We start from the raw sequence: 12,941 nt of genomic DNA on the forward strand, positions 1-12,941 counted from the left end.
CATAATCCTATGTCCACAGAAAAACTATAATTTTTTCTTAGTCTTTTTCTCTATGCATCTATAGATTTAAAGAATTAGAATAATATTGTCATTATAATTTTATGTGATCTTTTAAACTTGGCATTGCATTGTTTCCCAAATTTATAATATGATATTTAAATATATAGTCAGGTGTGTCACCATTTGCTTAGCTATTGTTTTACTGATGGGTGTTGAAGTTGTTTCTAATTTTTTGCTATTGGAATATTACTAAAATAAACACTCCAGTACACAAATATCTAAACATTAACTTCTTAAAAGTCCATCAAATTGGCCAATTTACACTTCTATCAGCAACCACCACCTTGCCTTGAACAGTAGTGACTGCTATAATTAAAAAAACACATTTAGCTCAGTTAATAGACCAAAAGTTGCACTTTGTTGTTGATTTAATTTGCAATTTCTTTGACTTTTTTTTTTTTTTGGACGGAGTTTTGCTCTTATTGCCCAGGCTGGCATGCAGTGGTGCAATCTCGGCTCACTGCAACCTCCACCTCCTGGGTTCCAGCAATTCTCCTGCCTCAGTCTCCTGAGTAGCTGGGATTACAGGCACCTGCCACTACACTTGGCTAATTTTTTGTATTTTTAGTAGAGACAGGGTTTCACCATGTTGGCTCGGCTGGTCTCGAACTCCTGACCTCAGGTGATCCACTCGCCTGGGTCTCCCAAAGTGCTGGGATTACAGGCATGAGCCACTGCACCTGGCCTTCTTTGACTTTTGATGAGACTGAATAATTTTTATTTTCAGGAATTGTATATTCACTAGCTACCTTTGGTCTTTTGTGAATTCAGAGTAGTGTTAAGTGTTATTCCAGTTCTAAAAACAACCCAAGAAGGATCAACTGAACAAAGAAGTAGGCATTTATAGGCTGTCAAAGTCATTTGTCCACAAATTAATTACACCTGAACTTTTTCTTTCTGCCTACTTTGTAATACTCAACAATTAGAAAAAGTTTAGGTATATAATCTTTATAATAAAGTCTGTCCTGACTTAGCAGAACAGATATAACATCTTGCCACAACATGAAATCACTATAGAATTTCATTCGTATAAAAATTCTTTTCTATATGTCCCCCATAAAAATTAAGCATAAAATGCTTATATTGATGCTTATTTACAATTTAAACATTCCATATTATATATTTTAATGTTTGTTCATTATGAATGATGTACATGTCCCTGAAATTTTAAATTATTTCATCTTTTCTTACACTGTCATAGAACCTTTCATTCTAGAAATGAACATAATATTTCATTCATTATACCTAAAATATCATTTGGAAATCATTCCTTTGAGCCTTGAATGGGCACTTTTTGTTTAAAAGGAAGACTCTTATTAAAATGGGATGGTGTTTTGACAACTAGAAGTAGCAAAAAAAAAAATGAAAAGAGAAAAATGTGATGAGGTAACTCTTTAGACATCGGTTAATACTACATAAACAACTAGTTGATTGCTGGACAAGAGCAAAATTCTGTGGATAAGAGTATTACAATAGAAGATAGAAGATCACAAAAGATTACATGTGAAAAATGCAAAATGACTTAAGGCATAAATATTGGTAATTATTTAAGGGTGCTCCCGATGGTACCCATTCTGAGCCCTGATGACACGTCTAACTAAAGAGATGTCCTCGTTATACCCCATGAACAAGAAGGAAGATTGGGCCATCTGTCACAGAGAACTTTCTGAGGTTTTGTTTCGCTTTCTTGCCTTAGTAAGGACTTTGTCACCCAGGGCTTTTCTAAGACAGTGAAGTTCTTTAACTGACCTAAAAAATAACACTGATCTCTCATCTGAGGAAAATCAAAATAACTGAATGTAGTCACAAAATTACCACCATTACAGGCCTGGCAGTCATTCTGAAACAACTCCTAATGATAGCTGAGAAAGTTCTGGTGACCCTTCCCCAGATGTGAAAGGTGTGAGAAAGCTTGAGAGCAGAAGCAGAACAGGGATCATCAGTCAACAGCTCCTAATAGAGGTGCACACCAAGCAAGAGGAGCACTGGTTCCAAAGCAACATCAACCCAACCCGTGAAGATCTGCAAGTGCAGGAGGGCTGCAAAACAAGTGGGGCCGGTAGGCGAATTCTCCAGAGAGCTACAGACTGGTTTCCAGCAAGCACACCTTTTTTTATTATGGCTTCCCCCTACCAGCAGGAGCTGCTAAAGTGGTACTACACTGGACTGGGCAGTCTGTAAATGTACTTCCCTCCGACTATTGCAAGTGAGTACTCCCACTGAGATCAACAGGATGTAATCCTAAAACCTTCCTATCTATTGAAGGCTCAGAAGTCCTAATTTTGAAGTCTTCAAAGTCTAACTTTGTGGTATGATGGCACCAATGATTCTTCTCAACATACAAGTCTTTCCTCCCAACAAGAGATGGAATCTATCCTCTTTGCCTTGAATCTGGGCTGGCCTTGTGATTTTCTTTGACCAGAAGGTGGCAGAACTAACACTGGGCCAGTTCTGGGCCTAGCTCTAAGAGGCCTGGTATCTTTTAGTCTCTCACTCTTAGAACCCACCTACCTGCTGCTGAAGAGAGGCTACATGGAGAGGCCCAGGGAAGAGAAGCAAGCACTCTACAGAATGCAGCTACATGAGGCACTCCAACCACCATCACATGGAGCAGAAGAACTCCTCAGTCAAATCCCACAGAATTATGAGTAATAATAAATTACTGTTTTTTTAAAAAAAACACTACAATTTGAGATCAATTATTACATAGCAATACATAACTGGAAAAACCTCTATCCTGCTATATACTGGCCATACTGTTATATCCATGGGCCCAGCCAATGTTAGCTATAGATAGAAAAGAGATTTGGAGACTTGCGGTGTAGAATCCCTGGATGGAAGTCAGTAGAATATAATGGCTTAAGAACATGAATTCTAAAGAGACAAGCCTCAGTTAGTATGCTGGATCTACCATTGATAAGCTATGAACTTGGACAAATTACTTAGTCTTCTTGTATGTATGATTCTAACGATATGATATTCAGACTATATAACATTTTTCTTCAAAACAGAATGAGATGGCCGAGAAGGGCGGATCACGAGGTCAGGAGATCGAGACCATCCTGGCTAACACGGTGAAACCCCGTCTCTACTAAAAACTACAAAAAACGAGCCGGGCGAGGTGGCGGCGCCTGTAGTCCCAGCTACCCGGGAGGCTGAGGCAGGAGAATAGCGTGAGCCCAGGAGGCGGAGCTTGCAGTGAGCTGAGATCCGGCCACAGCACTCCAGCCTGGGTGACAGAGCAAGACTCCGTCTCAAAAAAAAAAAAAAAAAAAAGAAACTTCATTCCTAAGTAGAACTAAGACAAGAAAGGAAAGAATCACTCAATTTCTCTAGCTATTCTGCCAGAAGCAGTCTATTTCTGATTTGGCCATTTTCAAAGAATATAATATAAAAATAGGACCGTTGTGTCTGAATTATCCATTATTGAAACTATATCATATTTAAAAAGATCTTAGAATTGGTTGGGAATAATCTAACTAGAAGTCACTATACTCTTGGAGTTACAGTAATACATCATTTTGGTTTCATACAACAGAACACAAAACATTAAAGCAGATTTCTAAACTACTTTCCATGCATTTTGTAGAAGAAAGTTACATTGGTAAAAACTGGCAAAAAACAGAGGCAGCAGTTTTGCTAAACTCTGGGGCGCCAGTGTTTATGATATTCAAGAACAAAGGGCTTACTTGAAAAATAATTTACCTCTGTCTACTGTGGTGGTCTATAGATATAAAGTAAATAATAAATAAATAAATAAAATAAAATAAAATAATTTACCCCAGTCTGAAATAAAATCCTGTATACACACCATGTTAGGGGTAAAAGAGAATTACAAAAATAAAATCTCACCATCAAAACTGCATTAAAAATTAAAATTAAAATTTGTATTGACAAAAAAATGCAATAGGTATGTATGCAACAGGTATGTATGTACATAGCACTTAAGTGTACAAAAAGGTAAATAAGATAAGTTTGTATCTACAGGTCACTTATGAAGAATAAATGATTCAAACAAACACTACGTTTATGGCCAATTGGAGCCTGCTCTGCAATGGAAATGTTCCTTGTTAACAACAGCATGCTCACATCCTACTTTCAGTGGCACATGTCTAAACTGTACCTCTGTCCTCGATGGAATGTCTTCCATTTCTGCAATTTCAGAGCTAAAGGTATATTCAGACTCGTTGCTGCTGTGGGTGGAGTCTGTCCTCTTGTGTCCAGGCTTAGGCACATGCTGCAAGGCAAATAACCCAGGTAAAATTAACACAACATAATTAGTCTAGGCATAGTTAAGACAGCATCCACCTTGACTTGGTTCTTATCCCTACTGCCTGACTTGTATCGGTGCCCAACTGATCTGTTCCATATTGTTTTGACCAAATAATTACAAAAAGGTCATCTCTTCAAAGAAAAAGGTACACTGGCATGACATGACAGGAACAGCTGCAAATCCAAATGCCCAAATAAAAATCACTTGTGATTATTAGTGGAGTACCCTTTGGGTGTTGAAAGCTTTGAGCGGTCAGTCACACTGGGTGAAGCAGTGCTCAGTGAAGCACTGGGTAAAGCTTCCAAGCACTGACTTTAGTGCTGTAATCAAATAAAACTTATCAAAAACCTCATAAAATATATTGAAATGGCATGCACAATCATTTTACTGCATGGTAATTGGGCAAAAATGGTTTAACGGAAAGATGAAGGAGTTCACACAGGCAGCTCTAATTTCTGTCACTTTAATACGTGAAGTTAAATCTTTGGAGAGAGCAGTGGGCAGGATGGACAGTACAGGGGAGGTAAGAAAGCTGCTCTAGTAATCCTCCGAAGAGCCCTCGGTTATTACCTCAGGACATCCGGGTGGCATTTTTATGACATGTAATACCTAGGAAATTAGTGTTCAGAAAGCTCATGGGGAATAGAAAAGTTTAGCAATGACACACCCTTCCCTTCTGTAGGAGAAGGGGTTAGAGAATAACTTGAGGGAAGAAGGAATTAAAAGGCTGGGCTCTTAGCATGTCCCCAGCAGGAGAGGTGGAAAGATCCAGTGGCCTTAATCTTTCAATGTTACAGTCCTGAGGGCTTCAGAAAGGCCTCCGAGAGCTTTCTCTTCTGTCCAGTTTTCTTTGTACCTTTCCCCAGCTGCTGGAAAAGAGCTGGAAGCCACAAAGAGCTTCTTTGTCTCTTCCCTTCCAACACCCAGGCTTATGGATAGAAGACTCATCCAGAGACACTTAAAAGTCTCCCAGGCCAGTTCCACCTGTACGGCAAAGTGAAGGGAAGATCCAAGAACATCAGCACCTCTGAAACAATCCAGAAGCTGGGGTGCACACTAAAGGGGATAATCATCACAGATGAAGTCAAAGGCACTCAAATTCACTGTCTGTTTACAGACACAGGCACTCGTACTTAAAGTTTCCAGCCCAAGACCACAGTTGTATGAATGGCATTTATTTAATAAACTGGTTGTATCACTAAGAAAAATAGGTAGTCCAGATAAACACCAGGACAAAGATTTTTAATAAGCTTATTAAAAATGAGAGAGATCCCTGTCTTCCCACATATATCTATCATTATACAAGGAATACCTTAAGGCATTAATAGAAGCAACATTGCTTGTTGCTATTTAATGTAACTTTTGGATACAGGGCCGTGGTTAAGTGCTCTGGGTCTGAAAGGAGACAGAGCTAGGCAGGAATACCAGCTCTTCCACTTACTTGTCCCTTACCCAACTTTTCTAGGCCTCAGTTTCATCATCAGGAAAAAAAGGGTACTAATTTCTATCTCATAGGGTCTGTGTGAGGATTAAATAAGAGTGTGCAAGTCGAAAAAAAAAAAAAGAGTGTGCAAGTAAACAGTCTGGTGTGGCATAACAAGCATTCAATGAATGTTAACTGCTGCTGCTGTGATTGTTAGGGGACTGCAGTGATTCAACAACTTCCTTGTTGGTAACTTTTCAGTTCTCTGTTTTTAGGATTTTGCTCCCCCGTTTATATGTTTTTCAATTACAAGGACATATATTTGACTAGATCAACATGTTCTCCTTCAAGATCTGCACCTCCCTCCTCTTCTGCTCCTGATTTCTCCCATGATTCCTTCTTTTCCAGAACCTGTTTTACACCCTTTGCCAAGACTAATGACCCCACGATTGACATGCTGGTTTCCCTCCACTCTCTGGAATTAATTTACCTTTAAACACTTCATAAGCCTGTATTCCCATGCCTCATCATCTTTTCATCATTGGCTTGAAACTCCTTAGCCCTGGATTGGTCCTTCCTCATTGCCTCTGCCCCTATATTGTCTGGACAACCCAATATTCTTGGAGAAAAATGCTGCACTCTTGTACTAGGGCCAACAACTCTAGAGGCTGGTAATAAGTGACACTATTAGCTTACTAGTGTTCTTTGGCCCATGTATCACATAGGTTATGGGAAGCCCTGGAGGCAGCTTATCAAGTCCCCTCCCTAGAGTTTCCTCCATTCATATGACAACCGTATTTACGACCAAATGCTTCATTAGCTCTGGATTGAAGCAGTGAGAATGCCATTTGCAGAAGAGTGTCAGTCTAATATTAGTCAAGTACTCATCTGTTAGCTGTTCAGTTGTACCTAAACATTAAAATAAGATATTGTCGCTAATATTTTAATTGTGTTGGGTTATAAGATCAAGTTTTTTATTCTCTGCAATTCTGGGCAAATATTTTCTGCAAAACCTGTGATCTGGACCACATCTGGAGCTAGGAAATGAGATCTAGTGAAGAGATGAGTGGAAAGCAAGCGAGCTCTTATCTCCCTTCCTCTGCTTTCTCCTTTTCCCTTCCTCTGACCATTTTGTCTCCCAAGAGGAATGACAGTGAGTCACAGGCATACATAATGGAGAGGACACATGACTGAGAAATAAGAAATTCAGCAACTAAAACTACCCCTAGAGCACTGCTGGGAACAGATGGAGAGCAGGCAGAATTGCTTAGAAGAAAGGAGGAGCTGTGTCAAGCTGCTGGAGGATGGTGTCACTGGAGGGCCCTTCTAGAAATGGCCACCTCCTTGACTAAAGAGACCCATGACCTCCTCACAGATGGATGTTTCTGGAATATGCTCAGAGAGGGATACATGTATGGTACCTGCTTCTCTCATTTTATTTTCTGAAATTCATATTGCATGCACTATTAAAGAATCCAAGAAATTCTGCAGAAAAGACATCTGTTTATCTCTGTTTAACCTGGTAGACTCCATTTATTTTACCTCAGAATTTCTTCTCCAATGCCACTTATTAACATCCCAAATAACTAGGGGGTCTCAGAAACACCTACTTATAGGTTATAAAGTTTAGCTCTAACCATAACTGAAACAGAGATTAACCATAAATGTTGGCATGGTCATCTAATAAATACAGTGAACAAAAATATACCAAAGAATGGAACTGGGGAACATAAACACTGAAAAAGAAGAAAAGAATTCTAGAGAAAGCTAAGAATTACAGAATGTGAAGGAAGAAAGGTTTCAATGGGACCAAGGGGAGCATGGTGATCAAGGAAGATGAAGCTTAACAAGGGTCTTTAGATTTGTCAATTGTAAGAACAGTTATAATGGTGACTTGCATCTACTTCTAATTTCTCTTTGTCACACATAAATCAGAGTAGTGAGGGTTGAAATAATGGTCCAATGTGGAATTTATATTAGCTTTTTAGTCTCTTTTAGACAGGATTTTCTCATCTGCAAGGTGATGACAGCCTATCTTTCATATTACATAATCTCTTTTATTTTGACTTAAGTGTCATATTGTAATGAACTTTGTCAGTAGGTCCAGATAGAAGCAAAATTTGAAGCAAATACTCTGCTCCACGGATACTGAATTATCTGGCTTTTTATGAGATATTTCAAAGCATTTCTAGTCATTTGTATAATTAGGTTACCTTTAAGGCTGGTACTCGTAGGCAACAAGAGAGCTTGGGAACTCTTTGTTTTCTGATAGCAGGATATGTGGAATAGGGAGGATGTGCAGAATTATTACAAGTATGAAAGGTACATTGGCAAATGCAGAAGAGTCCTTGAAATAGATAATTCATTATAAATGGAGTCTGAATTTCTTTTCATAGGAATATGTCTTCGAAATTATTAATCAAAATCAGTCTACATGTAAATGTTTCATTAGGCCATTCAATATATGAAACAAAGTCCAACTGACTGGGCGCAGTGGCTCATGCCTGTAATCCCAGCACTTTGGGAGGCGGCCAAGGCGGGTAGATCACTAGGTCAGGAGATCGAGACTATCCTGGCCAACATGGTGAAACCCCGTCTCTACTAAAAATACAAAAAATTAGCCAGGCGTGGCAGTGGGTGCCTGTAGTCCCAGCTAGCTACTCAGGAGGCTGAGGCAGGAGAATCACTTGAACCTGCGAGGCGGAGGTTGCAGTAAGCCAAGATTGCACCAATGCACTCCACCTGATGACAGAGCGAGACTCCGTCTCAAAACAAAAACAAAAACAAAAATTCAACTGTACTGACTTTATACTATCATTTAGCCCAGTCTTTAAAGTGTTTGGTTGACTTTACTGAAGTACTTGTGCATAAAATTATATTATTTCTGAGATTTGCTTTAAAATAATCCAATCCATTGGATGGAGTGGGTTGGGGAGACGGAACGGGAGGTAAATACGTGTTGAACATTCTGGAATTGGGTGGTAGGCACACGGAAGATATGGAGGTTCATTCTACTATTCTATTTACTTTTGTATATGTTTAAAATTTTTCATTAAAAAAAGCAAAAGTGTTTGACTCACCACCATAAGGGTCATCTCTTCTTTGAGGTCATCATATCGTTCTTCTAGGCGACTGAACTCATTCAGAAGGTTCTGATATCTCAGTCTTTCATCATTAAGGTCGAGCTCCAGTTGTTTTGTTTCTTCTACTAACTTCTTCTCCATAGTTTCTGAAATTAAAAAAAGGATATGCATACCAAAGATGACCCCTTGAAAATGCAATTGTATAAACATGTATACTGATTTCCAGTTTCTCTGCAGGGAATTTTACTTTTAGTATCACTGTGATCCATAAGAGTGTCTTAGTAAAATTTCGGAAAAGAAAAAATGACCAAAAAATGAAATAATTTAATTAACAATCATCTACTGAGTTATTGCCCGTACTCTGGCCTTAGTCCCACTAATTGATACACTGGTTACAGCACATCCTTGAAAAACTTCCACTAGTCACTGTCTAGTAACTAAATGATATGTATTTTTATTCCAGTGGTATTTTATTCATAAAACTCTTTTGCCCAAAGTAGTATACTCTCTCCAAAAGTCAGAGATATTTCTCAAGAGAATGGCAACTTTTCAGTGGACCCAGCTGTCCTACTCTACAGAGTCTCTCTTCATTTACCATCTCATGGTTCTATCTTACATTTTCTATGACTTTAACCTCCCCTGCTGTCCTATTACTCTGCAGCTTCTAACCAGATAAAAGACTCAGGCCTGGCCAGCTGTGTTGTGTGTTTCTTGGTCATCCCCCATGCGCTGCTGAGGAAACCTTGTCTTCTCCATTTACCTACTCCCTCCACCCTCTCTGTGGCTATGGTTTGTTTTTGGCTAGGACATGATCTGGAAATTGGAGATTAGCCCTTGACTGCAGATGAAGTAAAGTAACAAACAAAACCTCAAATCTCAGCTATATGTCTTAACTCAATCAGTCAACCAGTCATATTTATAATATTAAGCTTCCTACCACTTTGCTCCATTTTACCCATATATTTTGAGGTTAAATCTTAATCTGCCCTGCCTGCTTCTATAGCTTCACCACTGCTTTCTCTGTGAGCACCATGAGGCAAGGGCTACAAGTGTCTTGTCACAGCTGCTTTCCTGGTGCCCACCACAGTGCTTCCCTAGAGTAGGGCTTTAATAATTTGTACAGGAATGAATGAATTTCTTCTCTCTAAAACATTCTACAAGTTGCCTTTTATTCTCACCAGAAGCTGTTCTGAGGCTACCAAAAAATTTTCCCTTGGCAAACTCACTGACATTTCTTTGTTCTTACAGTTCACTTTCAAATAACATTTTATATTTTCCTAGAAGATTCTCATCATTCTGGATCCTTCTGTTACATGCTGCCTCCCAGCAGCCTTCTTTCCAGGGCTCTGTTTTCTCCTTTACTTCTTAACTTTATTTTCTGGCTCCTTCTCTTTACCTCATCCCTTAGTATGATCATTAATTCCAGGTTTTCTTCTCTTTCCTCTCTATTATCCCCTTCAACTAGGAGAGGTGAGGCAGTCTCTCTTACCACCACAGTTTTAATGGGTATCTTTAGGCTCCCTATTATTTTTTTCTCTAATCTTTAATCTGGATTTGCTTTCTGAACACCTCCATGTTGAGGTCCTGGCTGACATCTCAAACTTAACACTCCAACAACTGGCCTCATTAATTTGCCTCATAAATGTGTACTCTTTTCTCAATATCCCTATTACTAATAACATACCATTATTATTTTGTTATCTCATTGTAAAATCTTAGAACATTTTTGCCTTTTTTGAATACCAATGTAATCAACAGAATGTATATGAAAATGTACTATTTTCATATAATAAATCCCCATTCCAAACCATCTTTTCTCTTCCATTTCCACCACTAATTACTGTACAGATCTGTATCTTCTTACCCCGTATTTATATATATGTGGATTCCTTATTAATTTGTCACCATTCTAACCTACCCCACAAACAGAAAACAGAATAAATGTCCATATCTGGTTAGTTCTCTATTTAAAAAATTAGTGTTTTTTTAGTTTAATAGAAAAAAGTGGTGAATCTTAGAATAATATCCATTGATTTAGCCAAAAAAAAGACAACACACACACACACACACACACACACACACAACACACATAAATATACACATATTAGCTCAAAAATTCTTACTAAAACATTAGGAATCCTATAAGCCTTAACTAATGAATCACACATGCAGAACAAATTTAATTTTTTTAAAAAATTACTTATGACACTGACTGAACCTGAGTTCATATTTGTACCTAGAGATACCAGATTTACAATTTATCAACCAACTAATTCAACCAAAATATGTGATCTCTTGCGTCTTGGAACTTTGTAAATTTGCTGATGATAGCCTCAACTTTTAAAAATATTTAAACTCTAAATAACGCTGTGTAACTCATCAAGTAACACTGTAACTTATACAACTTTGGTGTGAGGTTGGTTGGCATGTAGTACACGTGTAAGCTTTACCTGTCATCTCCTTAGCCTGCTCCACGATGCGGTGATTGAGGGCTTCTTTTTCCTGCTTCAGCAAAGTATTTTCTTCCTTCAGATTTGATACCAGCTATGAAATGAAACAATAAAGTGAGATGGCTGCAATGGACAGAGGAAGCCTGATGACCAAGGATAAAGACCATAAGCAGTCATTCCTTACTTCCACCAACTCTGTGCTTCCTATCTTTGCCTGGTTATGTCTAGTGACCTTACAAACTGGCTCAAGCATTACTCCCTCCCAAGAACCTTCCTGAAACCCCTTTCAATTAACTGTCTTTTCCCTGTGCTACCACAAGACCCTGTATATGCTCTTTATATCCGTCACAAATGATTTACTTTCCTCTTTTACAGAATAGACTAGAAATTCTTGAAGGATAAGGATGGTGATGGTTTTTTACTTTACGCCTTAAACATTAAAAAATTGCCTGGCACTAAAGTTAGCATTTGCTCTCAAAGGTAATTGATATTACCTTCTCATTTCAACGCTTTCACATAAAGCTTATGTGTACCCATGATTCAAGTGGAGAGATTAAGGAGGTTAAGAAGGATGTGAGGATGTTTTAGTCTGGGAAATTCACTGAAGACCTTTTGATTCTCCCTGATATCTATGTTAAGAAAGAGAATTTCTCTTTCATCTCTCTTTAAGAGTTTTACAAGGCTGAGGCTGGGCGTGGTGGCTCATGCCTGTAATCCCACCACTTTGGGAGGCTGAGGCGCACGGATCACGAGGTCAGGAGATCAAGACCATCCTGGCTAACACAGTGAAACCCCGTCTCTACTAAAAATACAAAAAAATTAGCTGGGCGTGGTGGCGGGTGCCTGTAGTCCCAGCTACTCGGGAGGCTGAGGCAGGAGAATGGCATGAGGCCGGGAGGCGGAGCTTGCAGTGAGCCGAGATTGCGCCACTGCACTCCAGTCTGGGCGACAGAGTGAGACTCTGTCTAAAAAAAAAAAAGAGTTTTACAAGGCCGAGAACTAGTGCTTTTATTCCATGTTTAAATAAGCACTGACATTACAACAATGTCAATGTACTTAATGCCACAGAACTGTCCACTTAAAAATGGTGAAAATGGTAATTTTTTTAATAGTTTTTTCTTTCTTTTTTTCTTTTTTTATGTATACATATCCTTCTCACCAGGTCTTCTTTTTTTTTATTTATTTTTATTTTATTTTATTTTTTATTTTATTTTATTTTTTTTGAGACAGAGTCTCACTCTGTCGCCCAGGCTGGAGTGCAGTGGCCGGATCTCAGCTCACTGCAAGCTCCGCCTCCCGGGTTTACGCCATTCTCCTGCCTCAGCCTCCCGAGTAGCTGGGACTACAGGCACCCGCCACCTTGCCCGGCTAGTTTTTTGTATTTTTTAGTAGAGACGGGGTTTCACCGTATTAGCTAGGATGGTCTCGATCTCCTGACCTCGTGATCCGCCCGTCTCGGCCTCCCAAAGTGCTGGGATTACAGGCTTGAGCCACCGCACCCGGCTTTATTTTTTTTTAAATTATAAAGTTCTAGGGTACATGTATACAACATGCAGGTTTGTTACATATGTACACATGTGCCATGTTGGTGTGCTGCACCCATTAACTCATCATTTACATTAGGTGTATCTCCTAATGCTATCCTTCCCCTC

General features: G+C 39.0%; 1 protein-coding gene across 4 annotated transcripts in view; it reads right to left on the reverse strand.

The window, feature by feature from the left end:
* The window catches only part of MYO5A (myosin VA), a 223,667-nt gene that overhangs the window by 49,864 nt on the left and 160,862 nt on the right, over positions 1-12,941 (reverse strand). For all 4 annotated transcript variants that reach the window (XM_030930343.1, XM_030930344.1, XM_030930346.1 and 1 more), the window contains exons 23-25: positions 11,290-11,383; positions 8,837-8,985; positions 4,184-4,297 (exon numbers count right to left, since the gene is read on the reverse strand). In XM_030930343.1, the coding sequence (XP_030786203.1) occupies positions 4,184-4,297; positions 8,837-8,985; positions 11,290-11,383 (357 nt within the window). The remainder of the gene's footprint in view (positions 1-4,183; positions 4,298-8,836; positions 8,986-11,289; positions 11,384-12,941) is intronic.

Source organism: Rhinopithecus roxellana, chromosome 5 (assembly GCF_007565055.1).
Source record: "Rhinopithecus roxellana isolate Shanxi Qingling chromosome 5, ASM756505v1, whole genome shotgun sequence".
Lineage (NCBI taxonomy): Eukaryota > Metazoa > Chordata > Mammalia > Primates > Cercopithecidae > Rhinopithecus > Rhinopithecus roxellana.